Source organism: Eleutherodactylus coqui, chromosome 8 (genome assembly GCF_035609145.1).
Source record: "Eleutherodactylus coqui strain aEleCoq1 chromosome 8, aEleCoq1.hap1, whole genome shotgun sequence".
Lineage (NCBI taxonomy): Eukaryota > Metazoa > Chordata > Amphibia > Anura > Eleutherodactylidae > Eleutherodactylus > Eleutherodactylus coqui.
Window position 1 is genome coordinate 133,236,130 of NC_089844.1, and position 22,041 is coordinate 133,258,170.

Here is a 22,041-nt window from a genome sequence, read left to right on the forward strand (position 1 = left end):
GGGTGCAAAGATTCGGGGGGCGCCGGGGGGGATGACGGAGCGGGGGTAGCAGCGGGGAACAGGGGGGAGTCCTCTCTCTCTTTCTCCCCCCACTCCCCGCTGCAACCCCCCACTCACCCACGGGGCCCCCTGAATCTTTTCGAAAATCGCGGTACTCGGGCAAAAAAGGGGTGTGGCCGAGTAGGCTCGCTTATCTCTAGCCTCTACCTAATTTTTTGCCTTCCTCTGGATCAACATTGGGGGGTAATAGGCTGAACTGGATGGACATATGACTTTTTTCAGCCTTACATACTATGTTACTATGTAACTTGTATCCTGCATCTACCACCAGTTTCCAGGCTGTATTGTCAATCTTCCCTGAGCTGGTGTATGTAGACTGCTGCTATGATGTCTTCTATACACTGCACTTGGCCGCCTGCAGACACCGGGTCGGATCCGGCAGTGAGAATTCTCACCGCGGGACCCGACCCGAGCACCTGCAGAGAGCAGTGCGTACTCACCCGCGCCCTGCAGCTTCGAAACTTTCATGTGCCGGCTGCCGGGCAGCCGGCGCATGCGCAGACCGGAGCCGGCGGTGGGTGAGTGACGTTTCAGTGCACGGAAATAGAACATGCCGCGGTTTGTTTGCCGCGCGGGATTTTGCGCGGTTTGTTTGCCGCGCAAGATTTCGCGCAGCCAAACCACAGCCGTCTGCATAGGACTGCGTTTGTTAACGCAATCCTATGCAGGCTTCCAGCGGCAGAAATCTTGCCGCAGAATTTCCACCCGTCTGCAGGCGGCCATAGAGAGAAGACTTTCTGCTCCCATATTTCTCTACAGAAGCAGTGGCAGTACTGAGCAGTGTAGCTGTCAATTCAGCACAGGGGTGAGATAAAACATTTACTAGAAACTTCAGCCACCTCTGTGTGTGGGTTTCTCTGCTTATGCCTCCCTCCAAGAGCCCTTCCTAGACTTCTTTTGGCAGAAAGAGACAGCAGCAAGCAAAGAGGAGGTTCTGTCACAGATGCATCTGAAAATACCAGAAGAAAAAGCGCTGTGTCCAAAAACCAAGCAGCTGGGCAGAAAGCGGGTGGACCCCATTATACTCAATGGGGTCTGTCCGGCGCTGTTCGGTTCCATCCAGAAACGGAACCGTTTGGCCGGAGCAAAAAAAACAGAATTCCCAGTGCAGATATGAGACCATCCTTAGAGGGATTTTTCAGCACAAAAAAGTCATTTTAGGTAAATACAGTGTTTTGTACTTTTGCCAAATTGGTTATCCCATAAGCACAAGTTTGCTGAAAAGTTAGTAACCATTTAACGAGTTAAACAAGTCAGATACATATTCTAAATTATGAAACAGTTTCCATCTGCAGAAATTATCACAGCCAATCAAGTGAAATGTTTTTGTGGGTGTAATTAGCTTTTTAATAAAGCAGAAATTCCATCAAGAGACTGAAAATGAATTGTTAATTCCTCACATTAGCCATTAGGAGGCGCTGATGGACTGACTTCAGCATTGTCACCTGTATATGAGTGATGTAGGAGTCCTCACATTGAGGATACAAGAGGCAGGCAGTGATTCCACAGGCAGGGATGGAGTCAGCAGGTAGGCAGTACTAGTACCTGCCAAGAAGAAGCTCAGTGATGCAGAGCCGGAACATGGAAAATTCCCAGCACTGAAGGACTAAATAAACCAAGCAGCAGCCTCCTGTCTGGGCTCACCATACTGACCAGGTCCTCGTCATCTGTGGCTTCCAGCAACACTGAGACCCAGGATTACACAGGTGAGATACAGATTATATATATGTATATATGCAGGTGAGGCAGAGATTAAATATATATATATATATACCACTAAAAGTGAGAGGCTGGAATATACAGATGGGACAGAGATTTTATATATATATATATATATATATATATATATATATATATATATATATATATATAAAGGTGATGCCCTAAATTTTTTATTCTATGTGTTGTACATTAAAAAAAACGGACGCCACGCGAACTGCATTCAGATCCATATGATTCAATGAGGCAGCTCTCGCCTACCTGGAGGAGCCTCATCACATGTCCAATCCTTGTTTGTATCACGGATGACAATTAGGACATGCAAGTGCATATGAACGTGCGGGCTGTCCATGTATCAGACCGCACGGGGATAGATGTCCGTGCGCTGTCTGTTGTGAGTTGCACCTATACCTCTCGGAAGCTGCTTGCACACACGGCAATAGTGCGCCCAGCCTAATACTGACACATGGATTATGCAGATGAGGCACAGATTATTTATATATAGCACTTAGGGTGTATTTACACAAGCCATTCTCTCGCACGAGTTCCATCTAATTGTGTTATGGATGAAACTCACATAAGAAAAGAACTCGATGGGTTTATACACACGGGCGATTTTTCTCTCAGATGGAAAGTCCAACATAGAACAGGATTTCCTATTTTTGGACGATTCTTGTTCATTCGCCCATTATTATCTTTACAATCGTGAAAAAATGGCATTGCACTTGCATGTCGTGTGATCAGAACCACATGGAACTTCTTTTTATGGAAACGCATGTACATCAATGCAAATCGGGGGTTTGTAAAGTCAAAATGCTTCACAATCACAGAAAGATTGAGTACAATGTAGGTCAGATTTTCCCTGCCCTACATCGCACTTTCCCTTGTAAATACACCCTCAGGCTACCTACACATGGGTGAGCGGGATGTCGGGTCGTTGAAACTCGGATGGATGTCGCGCTCTTGAACGTGCGATCTACCTGTGGATGCAAGGCATTTTCAGGCAAAAACACCTTGCATCGCATCTGTGAAATTCCAATCCTCTTGTGCAGCATAGAGAATTGGAAGTGATTCCCAATGGTTTCAATGGGAGACCTCACATCGCATTGCATGCACATCGCACGGCATGAGAGAGACAAGCGATGCTTTAAAGGTCCCATTGAAACCAATGGGGGATGCATTCCAAGGTAGGATATGCCACGATTTTTTCCTGCACCACATCGCAACACACAAATCTCACTCGGTTTTCTCGCCATGTGAAAGTGGCCCTAGGGCTTATTTACACATCCGTATATTTTGCTTGTGCGCAACCGCTTTGCAACGGGCTGCACACAGACAGTACACGGACCCATTAACTTCAATGGGCTTTTTCACGCGTGATTTTTTTCATGGACCCACGATCCATGTAAAGAAAATCGCACCATGTCTTATTCTTGTCCATATCACAGGCGAGAGTAGGACACGCAATGTCCACTGCCCGTGGGGATCGGACACAACACTGACATATGACTGTGTGCTGTCCATTGGGAGTTAGTTATTGCTGACTTTCAGTCTACATAGAGACCATCGCTGGATCGCAGGCTTGTCCTTCCGTGTAAACACTCAGCGCTGCACATAGAAGCCCGCGATCCAGTGGTCAAGTCTTTCAGTGTAAACACTCTGCACGAGCGCCAACGACCTCCGTGGTGATATCAGCGCTCATACAGTCCTTTACCCGACTGTCGTCCCGTGTAAAAGGGACATAATTGATTCTTGCGTTAGTGTAAAAACGACAAACCTCGTAATACATTTGTCGCATCTGGCTTCACCTCCGTGCACCAGACTGAAATTCTGCCAGCTACAAGCTGGAGTAGGTTTCAGCTATAAGTTATACAAGTTTCTGGCATAAATTATAGTAAATCTGATTAACCACACCCCCTAATTCTAGGCCCTGCCCACTTTAAAAAAATGAACATGGCGAGGAAACTGCAAAAATTTGCAATTTTGGCACTGACACCAAAATTTAGACTTTTGTACTCCAGAAATCTAGAGGAGACACAAATAATGTATGTGGACTAATTAGGGCTCGTTAACATCGCCATTTATGGATTCCGTTTTCTTGTTTCGTAATGGGAACAGGAAAACAGAATCCCTCGCTGGAGTAAGCCTGTCTTAGGGCTTAAATAGACGAATGCGTTTGCATACATTTTTGTGCGTGCGAAACTCACACCCGTAAAGTATGACGAAGCCGGCTCATTGATTTCAATGGGTTCGTTCTCGTGAGCGCTACGCAGAAAGCTGCGATAGAAGTCTATGGCAGGTTAAAAAAAAGCTCGGAGACGGGTGTGACCCTGTAGACAATGCTTGTTCATGCGCAAATACGTTCCATTGCGGCTAGCGTTTACTGTTGAAGCCCTTAAAAAGGTCAATCTGTCTGTCTGTCCGTCCATCATTATATACAGATACAAATGTGCTTTTCACACTCGTCCCATAAAAATGTCCGCTGGGATAATAATGAGGTTATATCCCAGGTCCTCCCAAATGTTCCCTCCTGCCACATATTATCACCGCCCTGGAATCTACAATATAATGCTATAGTACGGGTATATGAATAGCTCAGACCCACTTTATGGAGTTCACATCAGCAACTCCTCCAATTCTATGAGTACGCAGAACTCCCATAGAGCAGACTGGCTCTACCTGTCAAGGGATCTAGTCCTCGCTGCTTCAGACCAGACCTGGCCAGGTGTATAGACAAGAACATTCACTGCATATTTGGATAATCTTTATGAGTTCTCAGAGTGAGATAATCCTGCTCACATTCAGCATCCAGATCCCGCAGACAGGTGAGCTCTATCTATTGCCTTGGTGGCCGCAACCTAATCCCTACCCCCTCTAAGGGGTCTCTTACTAATAGCATATTACTGCATTATTGTCTGTGGATCACATTTTTAAGGGGGTTTTCATGCTTTGTATTCCATTTTAGATATGTTATTTAAGTTTTCTACATTGCTATTTTGCATGTGCTAATTGAGGTCCGGGAAGCTGAGATATGTGGAGCTATTTGGCAGGATAATCACATTGGTGGCCACTAGTGCTTTTTATTTCTCACTGCTCAACACATATCAGTCTTTGACTAGTCTTTATCCTTGCAGAAAAACTATTTTAGTGGTCAGTGATAACTATTTCTCCAGTATGAAGACTGGCAAACAGCTTCACAAATCTCAGCTTGTATGATCCCATGAGTGTCTCATGTTAGACATGCAGGACATTGGGGTCTACTACTTGAGATATCAATTTTTCCATTAATGAGCAATTTTATGAGGTTTGTTGTTTGAGATTGCTGTTCCAACATCGGATGGATGGATGGATGGATAGATAGATAGATAGATAGATAGATAGATAGATAGATAGATAGATAGATAGATAGATAGATAGATAGATAGATAGATAGATAGATAGATAGATAGATATGAGATAGATAGATAGATATGTGATAGATAGATGAATGAATATATATATAGATATGAGATAAATAGATAGATACATGATAGATGAATGAATATAAATATATATATATATGAGATAGATAGGTAGATAGATATGAGATAAATAGATAGATATGAGATAAATAGATAGATATAGATAGGTAGATAGATAGGTAGATAGATAGATAGATAGATAGATATGAGATAAATAGATCGAGATAGATAGGTAGATAGATAGATATGAGATAGATAGATAGATAGATAGATAGATAGATAGATAGATAGATAGATAGATAGATATGAGATAGATAGATAGATAGATAGATAGATAGATAGATAGATAGGTAGATAGATATGAGATAGATAGATAGGTAGATAGAACATGGATAGTTTCACTAAATAGATATAATTTATTGAGCTAATTGATTTATGTATTTTTTTTAGAATTCATTAATTAATGCATCATTAGCCATTTTCATTTTAATGCAAAGCTGAAATATCACATTTGCACACAAATATAGAACATTTTAAAATAACTCTACAATTTTTAAATGAGACACCACAGTCTTGTTCCTCTGCTCCCTACAAATATGCATGATCTAGTTGGTGGTCATACAACTCCCAAATCTAACTTAGACTGGAGCACAAACCTATATGGAGGACTGACTCTGGGGAATCATCTGACAGTTTAGCCTAACTCGGGAGCACTATCCTACAGCTTAGAATAACCCTATGGAACCATCCTACAGCTTAGAATAACCATATAGAACCATCCTACAGCTTAGAATAACCATATAGAACCATCCTACAGCTTAGAATAACCCTATGGAACCATCCTACAGCTTAGAATAACCATATAGAACCATCCTACAGCTTAGAATAACCCTATGGAACCATCCTACAGCTTAGAATAACCCTATGGAACCATCCTACAGCTTAGAATAACCCTATGGAACCATCCTACAGTTTAGACCATGTTTGGGAAACCATCCTACAGCTTACATAGGTTCTGGAGCACCGTCCTACAGTTTATATTGAATGTTGCTACTGTTATTTAGTAAGAATTCTACATTTTTACACACTTCTATTGGGAGTTCATGCAGAATTGTGTCCTATAAGAGTTTGTTCTGTCATTTTTTCAGGAACGATAAGCTTGTGCATTACTATATCATGACATCATATGATTCAGCGAGTCACTCCAGTCCCATACAATGCACAATGCAGGCACTTTCTGCAGACACAATGTAACTATCCATTATTAGAAAAGATAACAATTAGATGGTTGTGTATTTGTATCAAACAAGAACATTAGACAATTGTGTTCTATGTGAGAAATTCTGATATGGGATATTCTGGGTGGATATAATCCTATTGTTTACTTGCAGTTCCATGTAAGATATTGAATTGTACCCAATCGCAAACTCATCTTTGCTAAGTCTGACTAATTTAGTGTACTGTTTGTAGCTTTTATTTTTGCCAGTCTTGCTTAAGCTTGATAATTGAAAAGGAATTACTGTATGTGTGTCTAGGTATGCTCTTATACAAGCAAATGGCGGAAAACCTGCCAGATGTTACATATTATGAGACCTGACTGCCAAGAAGGCTTAACCCTACTGCAAACAATCATAAAATGCTAGACATTGCATTGTATTGACCTATGTATCTTTCATGTTCCAGATTCATCATGTCTAACGGTCCTAAGAAGAAACTTACTCAGAAGCTGAGGAAGAACCTTCCTGTGACAGGTCCCCAAGCTCCAACCTTGTATGAGTTGATGCAATGGTACTGCCTGACCACCAACACTCATGGCTGCCGGAGGATAGTGGTGTCCAAGGGTCGTCTACGTAGATGGATCTGGATTGCTCTGACATTGTGTGCAGTGGCTCTGGTCTTCTGGCAGTGCGCCTTATTGCTTATGTCCTATTACACCGTGAGTGTGTCCATCACTGTGAACTTCCAGAAGTTGACCTTTCCAGCTGTCACCATCTGCAACATGAACCCATACAAGTAAGAAAATTGGGGATTCCTCTCATTGTAAGGGGTGTTTGGCTTTCAGGAATATGGATTGTATTTCCATCACTGAGATTGCTGAAAATAAGGGTTGTCTATAGTTGACCCCATTGGTCTAATCAGTGACTTACATAGGAGTGGGCAAGGAAAAGTTATGGTGACCATGGGTTCAGGTCGCCATTGAGTGGCTGTTGCATGTAATTTTGCCTCCCACTGACTGTGGTTTTACCTGGAGTACCGTGGTATATACTGTTGTTTCTTACATAGGAGTGGGAAGATCAAAATACATTTGACCACCCAGGACAGAAGGGTCTAATGTTTGATTCCACCTTCATACCTTTGCCGTTCCTCTTGAGAGGAAACTCTGGTACAAGTTGTTGCAAAGGGAATAAGATGAATCTGGTTGGACCCCCTAATTGCATGGTCTGCCTCTACGTTAAGTACTCCTTTACCATCCGGTCACGATCACTATGGTCCAAGAAGCAAAGATATGAAATACTGTTTGTTGGAGTCTTCACACTGTAGAGCTGGTTTAGCTGAACCTCTGCATAAGTCACAACACAAATGCAAAGTCTATGTCAGGGATAGACTGAGCAACTGGGAAACTACATAGTTTCTGCAGGGTGCCCTGTCACTTTTGACACTCATCCAGTTGTTTAGTTGAGCATTGGACATTAAAGGGCTCCAATTTAGCCTCCTTATTTATTGACCAGAGTTGGGAGTGACTACGAGGATCTTTTCTCTCTCTGGATGACCTTGAATAGAGCATTGATTTCAGTTAAAATTACCTTTTTTGGAGGCATTGCAGGGGAATAGAAGAGCACTTGCTGATGGTTCCTCCAACAGATAACAGCTAATCACCGAGCATGACGCCCCATGATTAGCTTATTAGAGGACTCTTCTAAAATAAGGGATTGACCAACTTGGACAACTTCTTTAAATAATAACTTCTCTGGAAGAGTATATAAAATGCAGTGCCATCCTAAATAATATAGTATATTTAATTGTTATATTATATGCTGACATGTGGCAAACAGTAATTTGTACGTTGAACATAATAATTTTATATTCAGAAGGGTGCTAGCTATGACGCAGAGTAATTCACTGTTCAGTACATGTCTTCAGGAATTGAGTTTTTGTAGGAACCTACCTAACATGACCAAAGCAGATAAATAACTTCACGTGCCATTATCGGTTCATCATTCATTCTCCGTCCTTCTAAATGTACAGAACAGGAACAGAAAGGACAGTTTCAGTTGAGTCACGTCACAAGAAGTTAAGTTTGGATGAGATCCCAGAACACGACTGCGGCATAGTCCTTAGGTGTAATCACCTTATTACCTGCTCCATCCTTTAGCTTGATTCTTAGTGGCGGGTAATAAACTATGTCATTTGAGATTTATTTCTATTTTGTTCAAGGAACTGAGGTAGCCCACCTGCTGTGCACCCAAACCGGCCTACAACTAGTGAAGGACCAACCCAAGAAACCTGGTCTCTGGAGCAACGTGTGCATGAACATCTTAGATAGATCCATAATAAGGCCATGTGCATGAGACCTAAAGAGCATTTCCCCCCAAAATACAACCTACACATTGAAAGACGTTGCCTCTTCCATCACCCCCAGCTGCAAGCACTGCAGGAAAAATGTAGTGTTACATGGCAGCCATTCAGATGAAGGCCAATCCTTGTAGTTTAAGGATGGCTTGGGTCCATTAGAACAAAAATCTCTAATGCAGAATGGCTCTCTGTTCTCGTTCCTGATTCGTGACCCCTGTAGATGTCCATATGCTATAGTAGGGCATATGAACAGGGATTTTCATCATCAGACAACCCCTTTAAGTACCTGGGTGGTTCACTTTTGTAAAGTATGTTAATAGTAGTACCATAGGGGTTGTCACTTAGCTTTATGCACACTCATAATGGTGAGTATACATGTGCATTGCTGTGCAGTGTCCGCTCTCTCCTGTGTAGATACAGATACACAGTACATAAAGTTCTGTTCATGAACCAGGAGAAGGATCAGGAAGAACAAAACTCTAAATCCCGTTATACTGTCGTAGTAGTGGAATTTACATTATTGCACTTGTTGCTGCCTAGAATATCAATTCAACCAGTGATCTTATCAGCAAATGTTCTTTGCATACATTTTGGGTCGTTATGAATTATACATGTGTAGGTAATATATTCAGTGAACTTCTGTCATTTAAAGCGGAATCAAAGCTAGAACTCTGGGAGGTATGACTACTAAAATGTGGCCACATTATGGCCTTATGCAATAGCCTATAGTTTGGGGTACCTATAGACATTGTGATTATTGTATTCTGTGGGTCATTTTGCCTCCTGGGATCTACTGAATGCCAAGTGTCTGCTCCCCTCTCCTTGTCTGCATGCTTATGGAGTCCTGGGGGCAGCTCAATTAGGCCCTATATACTGTACCTTCCCCATTGGGAAGGTGAACTTGCCTATGGTCCTTTTCTTGTCAGGCATTACCATTATAGGGATGGATAGACTATTGGAAGACCACTGTATTTAGTCATCTGTAAAGGATGATAGAAACATAATGGGCTGGACAAGGACTAAGTTGTCCTGCTACAAGAGAGGACGGTGATGGTATGAACCAAAACCTTAAGGGAACCCAATTGCAGAAGCTTCCTATCTTCTATGCATGTCCATCTATAGATATGGGAAATTCTTTGCTATTGCTCAGGGAAGTCAACTCCACCAATCTAGACCTCTGGAGTGAACTTCATGTATGTGAAATATGTGTTAATCCTTTATACATAATGTAACACATTCTCGAACTGCACACTCGTAAGAAGTGAACCGGTTTGATGGTATGTTACATATGACAGATGCATGCACATAGACGTTATCATCCCAAAACTTATATAAGAATGATACTGGGCCATGCAGTAATCCACTACAAAGGGAAAAAAGTAGAGAAGGTACCTACAGAAAACTATCATGTTGCTGCCATGTCTCTGCATTAGAGAGGAGGGAACGCCTTCACTCTCATCAAGCTTACATATGAAGACTGCAGATGGTGACGACTCATGAGTCATGTCATCGTTTTTGGCTGGAGATGTTTTTGGATGTTCTTATGGTATAAATATAGATATAGAAGACAAAAAAAGGAAAACTGCTTTGAGTAATTAATTGTTATCCCATGAAAAGTGGTTGTGACACGGGAGTTTAATTGTGGGCTTGTGAAAGCGATGAATCAGCACCATGTAGAGATTTTGCAATCTCATGTGACGTTTGGACACGTTTGCTGATTACGCATTTTGGAAGCACCAAGGAGACAATAATTAGAGACACTTACACACATGTGGCTCCATTGTAACTGATGCAGCTGCCTAGTAATTAAAGGCTGTAGAAAAGTCAAGATGTTGCAGAGAGATATAGCCAAGGGCGTAATGCCACGATGGCTGACCAAGCAGCTGCCATGGGGCCCATGAGAAGATATGGAATTTTTCCACTAAACATATTTAGGTGATTACTGGGGGTCCGACTACAGGAAAGAGAGCAGTGGTCCTCAAGTATCCTAATGAATGGAGTGGTGATGCGTATACGTGACCACCGCTCCACTGCTGTCTATGGAACTGACAGAGAAAAAAGAGTGCAATGTGTACTATCTCTATAAACAGTGAATGGAGTGGTGGTCATGCACATGTACTACAGCTCCATTCACTAGGGAGACTGTTGCCCTCGTGATTCCAGTGGTCGGACCCCCAGTGATCATATCCTGTGGATTCGTGATAAATGTGTTTCATGGGGAAACTCCAGGGTGGATATTCTCTAAAAAAAGCCTTCCATGTGTTTTACCCCTTTTCAGTACTGATGACCTACCTTAGGATAGGTCACCAGTAGAGCATCGTGAGCGTCTGCTGCTCAGAAACCCCGGTGACCACCCAATCTCACTGCAGCAGGCCAGATGTTGACAGCTCCATTCACATTGTGGTTGGAACCGGAAGCACTAAAAGAGTATAGCTCTCACTGAGTTCAATGGGAACAAAGCGTTCTATTACACTTCTGGCTATGGCCATGGGGCTGACCTCCACTGATCAACTACTGATGACCTATCTTGAGGGTAAGTCATCAGTACTGAAAGGGGTTAAATGCCAGAATACCCTTTTAAAAACTTGGTATTTCACAATACATTATGGGCAGTCAGGGTCTATTTAGATAGTGCTGTTGAGTTGGAGTTCTTCTCTCGAGGCAAAAACCGCACACGGATTTAGTGTAAAACATGAGCATACATATGTATTGACCATTATATAGCCCACCATAGCTGAATACCTCGTTGTTGCCTTATATATCCCTCATAAGCAATGCAAACACTAAAACGCGTCATGGCATCTCTAATCGCTGTCTGTTTCTTGCAGACATAGTATAAACACATGAAGATATTGTAGCTGCCGCATATAACCTGCGGTTAGAGATGAGAAGAAGGAATGCATTGTTCTTCTTTCTGTGGCCTGAGGCTATAGTATAGAGTAATACTTTCTAACAACTTCCTCAGTTCTTTAAACGCCTGTCATGTTTTACCTAATAAACATACGGCGTTACGAATATATGTGATACTTTGTCTACTTACTCACTCCAATATCGATAGATCAATCGCACTTGACTTGAGTGACATGATGGATATGTATTGATGTTGCTGTGTATTTTGCAGGTATAGCGCAATCAAACCGTACCTGAGCAGACTGGAAAAGGATGCTGTAAAAATTCTCCGAGACATATACGGATTTTCAGAACCCCCAAGTCGCAGACGCAGAGATGTGGAAGAACCACAAGAAAACCACACGAAGGAGGTTGATTACATCAACAAGATTAAATTGTTTCAAGTAAAAAACATTCGTGGCAACGACATGGATGTCGAGGAGATCCACACGCGGAGAAGGAGCAGAATGAACGCCAGAGTGGTCAACAGGAATTCGGAAGTCTCTACTGGGAACATTGTGGGCTACAAGCTGGTAAGTAGGACCGACCTTTCTTTGCTTGTTTTACATTGGATCTTGCCATCTAGTTTTTGTGTTGTTGAGGTTCCTTGTTGTTTTTGATACATTGATATGTGACATTTTCACACATTTTTTTTAACACATAGTGCGACCCGAACAACAGCACCGACTGCACAATATTTACTTTTAGTTCAGCCATCAATGCCATCCAGGAGTGGTACCGGCTACATTATATTAACATCCTGGCAAAAATACCTATGGAGGAGAAGATTCAGTTGGGTTATCCGGCCGATGAATTATTGATTAACTGCGTTTTTGACGGCAAGCCCTGTGACGCTAGGTGAGTGGCCTTTTACTTATTTTTAGAAATATTACATTGTATCATGTTATTATACTATTAGACAGTTTAATGCTATGGTCACATGTAGTGTCAAAATCCACATATTAGGACTTCTTCAGACAGACGCATTTGCACATGTTTTTGGCACATCGTGCGCAAAAGACAGAAAATAGAACCAATCGATCTCCTTTTTTTTGCGCATGCGCAAAAAATAGGACTTTTTCTGCGTATTTGGGGTGCGTTAAAAAATGCCGTCACGCGCGTTCAAAAATGCAATTCGAAAACACTGTAAAATGTCACGTTTGAAACGCGGCGTTTTTACGGACGCTTCTAAAAGAGGATCCTTACACATAGATATTTACATGGATTTCACTCCCTCCTTTGAAATCCATCCTGAAAATCCTCAGCCTAGATTAACGTGCTGCAAGATCCAAGATTCAAAATCCACAGCCGATCAATGTACGCTGTTCGTTTTTTCCAGCAACATGTGAAGTGGATTTCGTAAAATCCCATTCACTTTATTGTTGCGTGAGCCTGTTCCAACAGGCCTAAGTAACACAGAAGTGCGAATCCATAGCAAATCTGTAGCAAAAAGATGCCGATTTAGGTGCGGATTTGTCTGTGGTAGAATGCTCCATTCCGTGTGAAAGCACCCTAATATGCTGCAGTTTTTCCGCAGCCAATTCCGCTGTAGAAAATATGCAGTGTGATCACATGTGAATATGGCCTAAACAGATAAATTTGCGTTTTTAGCCTGGGTTGACACCAACTCTCGGCATTCTGTTTACCATTATGGGAGCAGGAAAATGGAATGCCGATTCTGTACAATGACGGAAAGAAGCAAGACCAGACGGATCTCATTGACTGCAATGGGGTACATCCGGCTTTCCTCTTGCCCTATAACATTTTTCCGGATGAAATAGCACAACATGCTGCACCATGAAGTCTGCGATTTTTAAGGAAATCTGTGAACGGAAGCACTAATGAGCATGTGAACCCAGCCTTAGCTTTCTTAGGGCATGTGCACTGTCATGTAGACATTCCTACGATGGTGTGATAGTGTTCTTTCCTTGCGTACTTCCAAAAAATGAGAAATGGCACAGCAATATGATTGACCTATTTAAGGGCGTTTCGAACAAATGACATTTATCACCTACAGCAGAATAGAGTCCACTTTGCTTTCTCGGAACCACTAGTGGCTCTGACTTGCAGTGTCTGCTTATATAGATTGTATGGTAGGCAATGCAAAGAAAGAGAATATTCTATCACGCTTCCAAGTCCAGTTGATTTACTACCTCCTTGGACATTACTTACTCATCAGACCAACTCAGCATTAAGACATTTTAAATAAGGGCATTATACAAATTACCAGCTGTCTCGTCATATAGACAATGCCGGATATGAATCGTCTCTCAGCATGGAGTATTAATTGCAGTCACATAAAAAGCCACTAATTAATTTGAATATTGAAATAAAGTCCTCGTTCTTTTAAGTGTCCAAGTATGTAGTGAGCATCCTCATTCTTAGCTGGTGACTCAATAATCTCACACTGACCATATGGTTAAATAGGCGGCTAGAAATGAAGACACCTTGGGCTTTGAAATATGTTATATAACAAAGATACAATGATGATAGCTATATACTCTGTTCAAAAAAATTACATGAACTCAATGGGACCTTGCTGGCCAAGAATATTAGACCTATCATGAGATGTTTGTCTCTGTTACAATATATGTAGATTACTGTCGTCGACCAAACACGTAAAACTTTTCATTTCCATTGCAGGAACTTTACCCTATTCTACCATCCACTTTATGGCAACTGCTACACCTTCAATGATGCCAAACGGGGACAATTGTTGGAGTCTTCTATGGGTGGCGCTGAGGCTGGTAAGATGTCTATAGTTGTTGCATACATTTTCTACTATACACACAGATCTTATATATATATGTAACAATGTTGTTGGTACTCTCTGTCTGTAGGGCTGAAATTGATCATGTACATTGATGAAGAGGAGTACAACCCTTACTTGTCTACAGCAGCAGGCGCCAAGATATTAGTGCATGATCAAAATGATTATCCATTCATTGAAGAATCGGGGACAGAACTTGAGACTGCTACAGAAACTTCTATTGGGATGCAACTGGTAGGTGAAGGAAGAGGGTTTTGTGTACACGTTGAATTTAAGGTAGTTATAGAGAAGTGGTCTCCAACCAGTGGCTTGCAACCTCTTGCTATGTGCCTTGCCATGGGGGTCCTTAGCTATGTACTGATATATTGGCAATGGACATTATTGCAGACATATTCTAGCCATCAAACAGTGCCACCAGATACTTTGGGCACGACACATGTCATGTGGACAAAGATGGTACTTTTGCTCTGGAACATCGCATCTTAATATAAGTGTAATTTAAGGGAACTAGCAAATTAATATGACCCATCGACTGTAAGATATCCAAACCTGATGAATTGCTTGTGACTGTCAGGTGACGTCAGCATGCGAGTTGGAACGCAACCGCGTGTACTTACTTTAGGATGCGATGTAGCAGGGCCAAAGTGCAATCTTTGGCCACGTGATATGTGTTGCACACAAAGTTGATGTCTAAGTCTAGCCTAAAATTTTATTTCATCCATTTAACGGTTGAATGTGGGTCCTGACCACCACTCAAGGTTGAATGTGGCTCACAAGGTACAGAAGGTGGGGGACCTCTATTATAGAGGCTTCAGAGGTACTAGGTGGAGTTAGTTGATGCCGTTTTTGAAGAAAGCAGACATCTTTCTTTTACCCTGGCCAACTCCTTTATGTCTGAGCCAGAAACCTAAACACCTTGTCTGGGTCAGATATAATAGTTGTCCAAAAAGGATGGATATACAGATTCAGGAAAAACTCGGAGAACAAAACAGACAATAACAAAACCAAATAATGGGAAATCTCACCCCATCTAACTAAACACAGGGAAAACCCTGCCTAAGAGCAGAACGATCGCCGTGATGAGGGTTGCCTCACATCCGGAACCTTAGGGCTACCTAGGATGGAAAAGGGAATGTCAGTTGTTAGATGTTGATAGCAATGATAGTAACAGTAGAGAAGCATATGTTACACCAGAAGAATAAATATGGACACCAGGGGCTTATCTGATTGTGAGATACCCAACAAACATAGAGCAGAACTCCACCATTTAGAGAAATAATTTATATACTGCAACAGCCCTTTAAGTTGAATATAGGAATAAATCAATTAGAGAGTAAGGAGTAAAATAGAAAAAGGAGAAGCAAAGAAATGAATTAAAATGTACCTTTTAATAATATGTAAGATTAATTTCTCCATTTATCATGTGCTACAAGGCACGATCGCTCCTGTGCAAACCTCAGAGACCTGTTAGCACTGTTACCAGCCGAGCGTCCCTGCCAGCCGCGTGGCAGATAAAAGGACGCAATATAATGATTTTCAAATGAAACTATCTCCATCCAATTAGCTGCAGAAATGAATTAGAACGCATTATTAAAAGTTCAATCCAATGAATTAGTTACATCACTTCCCCTATTTCTGTGTTCCCCCTCCCTAACTGATTTATGGACATGAGAGGTGGTGCACGCCCCGGTGTCATTTTGACCTAGTATCCGTGAGGTGAAATAACTTTGAACTTAGCATAAGTTAATTCCCGGATAATTGGTGTCTATCAGGTCTGTCAGGTAGTTCTGGATTGTAGAGATATCAAGATTACAAATGACAATATTGACAGGTGTGAAAAGAATATCAAGATTACAAATGACCTGGAGACAATATTGACAGATGTGGAAAAAATATGTTCTTATATCATTTTATTGTTATTCCAGACTGAGTCTTCAAAGTTGAGCAGCCCATACAGTGACTGCACCATCGATGGAAGTGACGTCCCCTTCAAAAACTTGTATGGGAAGAAATATACCTTTCAGGTAAATGTCAAGTGTTAACAATAGCCTTTAAGATAGATAGATATGAGAGAGATAGATAGATAGATAGATAGATAGATAGATAGATAGATAGATGGATAGATAGATAGGAGATAGATAGATATGAGATAGATATGAGATAGATAGATAGATATGAGATAGATAGATAGATAGATAGATAGATAGATAGATAGATAGATAGATAGATAGAGAGATAGATAGATAGATAGATAGATAGATAGATATGAGATAGATAAATTATGATACCAGTTCAATGAATAACTGAAAAGGGTTCATTATCCGTGTACACACATTAAATATCAACTATGTCAATCCTTCTCACAGATCTGTCTATACTCATGTTTCCAAATGGAGATGGTGAAAACCTGTGGATGTGCCCACTATGACCAGCCATTGCCCAAAGGAGCACAATACTGCAATTATGATGAGTTCCCCAGTTGGAGTAAGTTACATTTTTAATGTCACTTGTTTTTTCAGAACTAAATTATTCCTGTTATTCGCACATAAGCAGACATTTGCAAATATGTCCTTGAGCCACCAATGATAGAGTGTCAGCCTACACACTAGTGGTTTTGTCATTCTATCTATGAAGTAGGAGGCTTTGGATAAACAGAGCTATAGTCTTGAGACTGAAACTGAATCCCCAATTTAAGACTAAAATGATGAGACTGAGTTCTCATAAAGAAAGGCTGTTTATTTCAGAATTCTCTCTCTATATTCTTCAATCTTGAATATTTGATAATCCAGTACCAGTAAATGCCAACAAATTACATGACATACTTTCTTTGTATAACATAAATATAGTTTTCTAATTTTCATCGATCATTTATTTATTTCATTATTAACTTCCTCCTTTTTCCTTTTTCCAGTTTATTGTTACTTTAAGCTGCATAAAAGATTTGTCCAGGAAGAGCTGGGATGTCAGAGTATGTGCCGCGAGTCCTGCAGGTAAGATTAAAGGTGTAGTCAGACATGCTGTTATTTAAATTTCCATAGACGTCCCAAAAGATCTTTCCCAAGAACCTTCCTATTTAAAGGAGCACTCTAAACAATAATGATACATTGGGTTATAGGTAGTGGGGAGCCTCAGGGGTGGAGCATGACACAAGGAATTACTGTGCCGTGCTCCACCCCTGAGGTTCTACATTAAGTATAACACAGTGTATCAGTCTTTTAGTTTTTTTCTAGAGGGTTCCTTTAAGCAGCTATAAGTAGGAGCAACATCTAAAATCTGAGACTTCTTAACTCTTAGCAATTATACTTACGTAACAGGAACAAGAACAATCAGTTGGCTCCAGCTGACCTTGCCAGTTTGCTTCTTGATCCCTCCCATCTCCCCCAAGACTTCTCTAGTTACTTTTCCTCTTTTGTTCCTCTCAGACCATGTCTTGTGTGGCACTAGAGGAAATTATGTGTTAGACTCATATAAACAGAATTTACATTTTCTCTTTTCAGTTTTAAAGAATGGGTATTTACAAGAAGTGAAGCTAAATGGCCCTCATTAAACTCTGAGGTAAGACAATCATGGCTCCTTCAGGCTCAGTGATCTTCTTCTGAAAGTGAACTATGCAGTAGATGCCTACAATTGCTTCTTATTAAGAAAATCAACAGATCTCCATTGCATATGTCCTATGTGGGTATGTGTTTACCTGTATAAAAAATAGAGTCCTATTCTCTATAGAGGCATGGACTGAATGGCCTAAGAGCTATCAATGGAATCCTGATTGCTTGCGTCAGCCATACACTCAGGAGAAGTAATAGTGGGAAAACCCCTTTTAGTGACATTTAAAGGGGTATTTCTATCATAGAGTGTATTGGCATATTGGTGGGCATCCAACTTTCAGACTCCACCATGACCCTGCAATTGAAAGATCTCCCTTTAAAAATTTTCCTGCACAGTGGCACTTCCGGCCATCAGCTGTGCAGGGAACTACAGTATATGTCCATTCATTTTCCGGTTCATGTGGGTCCCAGCAGTTGGACTCATAATGATCAGAAAGTGGTACTATATTGGTGGCTTGCTGATTGGGGGAAATCTCAATGCTGAGACCCCCACTGAACCCTGGGGGATCCCATGTTCCCTATACTCCTCACTGTGGGTTTACTGCACTATCTGCAGTGAGCAGGAGACTGAATTGAGTGCTGATCACCCAAGTGCGCTGCCACTCCATTTACTTTCAGTGGGACTGCTGACATAGCTAAGTGTAAAGCACTTGTGTATTTCTGTCAGCCCAAATAAATGGGTTTCCAAATGCGCATGCTCGGACAGAGCTCCATTCATTCTGATGTGGCTGAGGGGCCAGAAGCGACCCCACGGTGATAGGCAGGGGGGACATGGGAAGATCGGCAGGGATCTCACTTATGAAACCCTCACCAATCAGAAAGTTATTTCCTATTCTATGAATAGGAGATAACTTTGGATTCTGGTATAAGCCCTTTAAGTATCTATAACTAGAATCTCTGTTACATAAGAGATTCACCCATACTATTGTATCTCACAACTTTCTCAATTCTCTGTTTTCATTCAGGAGTGGATTCTGCGAGTTTTGTCTTGGGAGCTGGGAAGCAAACTAGACAAAAAGTTGGAAAAGTAAGTCTCTTACAGGAACCTGCCATATGTTCATATAACATTTTCATTGCTCTAAAAGAGAAATTATTAGCAAATTATTATTAAATGCTACTACCACAGTAATAATAATTTTTAAAAGGGCTGTCTGGTTTAGAAAACCCCTTTTCAAGTACCCTATTAGAGAAATCTGAGTACAAGAAGGGAGTGCTCCATTCAGAACCCTCATTTATTAGCCAAAGCTCACAAAGTGTCTACAAAGATCATCTCTTATTTTGGAAGCCTTCCAAGCATTACATGGCCTTTATTATCAATGGGCTGCCTATGTGTTTCAGCACATGAAATGTCCTCCAGAATGAGAGACACTCTTAGGGACCCCTCTCCACTCATAATAAGGTATATGAAATTGGCTTTTCTAGACTAGATAACCCCTTTTAATTCAACCAGTATTGGTCCACATGGGGTTAATATTTAAGTTGATAGCACGCGGTTTTACATGTTCACGTACTTAACATTTTTCTTCTGCTTTTCTTTTTTAAGAAATGATATAGCAAATCTGGGAATCTTCTACCAAGACTTGAACCTCAGAACTATTGCTGAAAGTCCTGCCTCCAGTGTAAGTGCTCTCTGCATCCTAACCTGTGACTAGAGACATACAGATGTAGCAATCTTTAGTTAAAAGATTCTCAGTCTTAAAAGCAGATGTACTAACTGACCTTCTTCTTTTTCCATAGCTTTCAAATCTTCTTGCAAACTTTGGAGGTCAACTAGGTCTTTGGTTAAGCTGTTCTATGGTCTGCGTGCTTGAGATTGTAGAGATATTCCTCATTGACTCTTTTTGGGTGGTCTTACGTCAGAAGTGGCATAAGTTTACGAAATGGTGGAAAAGTCGTAAATCACAAGATAATGTGGAGGACCCTGAAACTATACCTGGTCATGACAACCCTTGCCTAACAGAAGAAGATCCACCAACATTTAACACAGCTCTTCAGCTGCCTCACGCGGACCACTGCCAAGTACCAAGAACTCCTCCTCCCTTGTACAAGTCTCTTGCAATACAGTCGAATTTCACTGAGCATCCTACGAACTATGATGAGGAAATAGAAGAAATGTAAAGTAGTTGTGCCCCTGGTACAAACGTTTCCTGAACAAAAGACTTTATTGTCAAGCCATAGTACAAAACGGGATAAGAAAAACTATGCAACAGTTGTTTGGATATGAAGCCAATCCAGAGACATTTAATGCTTTGGAAAAGTCCAGAGCGGTTTATATACTATATTCTCAGTTGGTGCTAGATTGTTATTTACTATATACTTAGAGAAAGTCTTCTATCCCTCACAATGTGCCACAACTGTGTTGACCGAAAAGTCAACGTTTGTTACTGTAGCTTGGTCATCTGACCAATAATTTTTAAATAATTGTACATTACTCTGATTAGTTTTGCACATCTTGGTCCTCTGAAGGATGATCCAGGCAGAAGTCCTTGTCTGGATGGTATAAAAACCAACTAATACTAAAATATTGCTAATTAGTAGATCCCTCGTATCAGTAAGTTGGCAATATACAGCTAATGTCATAAGATAGTTATAGCATAGTATCAAAACAATTTTAATCTCTACAAACCTGTATGGTAGGGGATATTTTTGGACATGTTGGAAATGTTCTTCTTGGCATTTACATGAAGTGATTCAGCCATTAATGACCAGATGACAACCATTAACTACGTTGTTAATCGAAGGAGACAATTGTTTTAAAAAACTTAGTGGTGTTGCTAGCACTGGACACCAAAAGTCCCAAGTCTTTAGTTTTGTATCCTGTATCTCTTGGTAGCTGCCATCTCCAAATTTGATTGAGTCTTTGTCTTCCCATTGTCTTATGATCCAACATGTTTTCTTGCACAGTCCACCAACATCTCTGGTAAAAGCTAAAAATCTACTGCCATCTTGAAATAAGTTGGACTATCTGGACTACAGTGTTGACTTCATGAATGTATTAAGCTTCCTCATGTTTTTAATGAGTATCGAAAGTCACCACCATCTTAGCTGGTCTATATGTTGTGCCATCTGACTGTCGAATGTGTCTACTGGAATAGCCACAATATTCATCACCAATGAATTCTTATTTTAGATAGCCTTATGTCTCATCAAGTTTGGTTAGCATGGAAAAACAAAGATCAACAAACTCCTCTCTCATCTTTTTCTATCTACCTGGACTCTTGTATGACTACTGAATAATTCTTGTTTTATATTTTACTGTACACGATACACTCTAGGAAAATTGTGCTGTGCACAAATGCTGCTACGTACAGTAATTATTGGCCCGTTCTATGGCCACAGAAGAAGGGGTCAATCAATATGTTCTCTAACAATGTACGAACCTTCAGGTTTAGGCAAACAAATGTTGAATGTACTCCATGTTTCAATCATTGCGTGGTTCAACTTGAGCATGAGAGTTGGTATGCTCATACAGCAAAGTTTAAAGATAGATGATGGAACGCATACATATGTATGGGGCATATATGTATATGATGTTATATTTAACATAGATCAAAGTGAATATTTTTTTAAATAAAGTCTTCTAAACAAGGACTGTGTATCAATGAATCAACCATACTAGGAACTGGTCAGCTAGCAACTGTCTTGATTAACAACCTTTCAGTCAAAGGGTTGGGTTGAGTTAAAAGGGTTATGCAGGAAGGGAAATGCATATCTGGCCCTATGCAGACACCCCAACTTCTGGCCCACTTCCGACATCGGTTCGCATAGTATGGAGTCTTCCTTCCACCTCTTGTTGTTAGTGACATCATCACATGGGGTTGGCTGTTTGGCTCATTTCAATAACTAAGTCAGCCCCATTCTCTGTCTCTGTATTAGCTATGACAAAGAAGGAGGCTATAATGACATTACCGATAATGAGAGCAGGGAGAAATTCATGTAACGAGTGGGACAGCACCTAAGGAAC

General features: G+C 41.0%; 1 protein-coding gene across 2 annotated transcripts; it reads left to right on the forward strand.

The window, feature by feature from the left end:
- Positions 1–1,577: 1,577 nt before the first annotated feature.
- Positions 1,578–21,668, forward strand: SCNN1G (sodium channel epithelial 1 subunit gamma). 2 transcript variants are annotated; one of them, XM_066576413.1, is made up of 13 exons: positions 1,578–1,766; positions 6,924–7,253; positions 11,935–12,235; positions 12,367–12,560; positions 14,346–14,449; positions 14,543–14,706; positions 16,398–16,496; positions 16,839–16,956; positions 17,384–17,462; positions 17,970–18,027; positions 19,043–19,104; positions 19,621–19,696; positions 19,815–21,668. In XM_066576413.1, exons 2-13 carry the CDS (start codon positions 6,931–6,933, stop codon positions 20,193–20,195), a joined length of 1,959 nt encoding a protein of 652 aa, XP_066432510.1. In that variant the 5' UTR covers positions 1,578–1,766; positions 6,924–6,930; the 3' UTR covers positions 20,196–21,668. The 2 variants fall into 2 exon arrangements, with proteins under 2 accessions (XP_066432510.1, XP_066432509.1); XM_066576412.1 differs by lacking the exon at positions 1,578–1,766 and adding an exon at positions 4,391–4,604.
- The last annotated feature ends 373 nt before the right edge of the window (positions 21,669–22,041 follow it).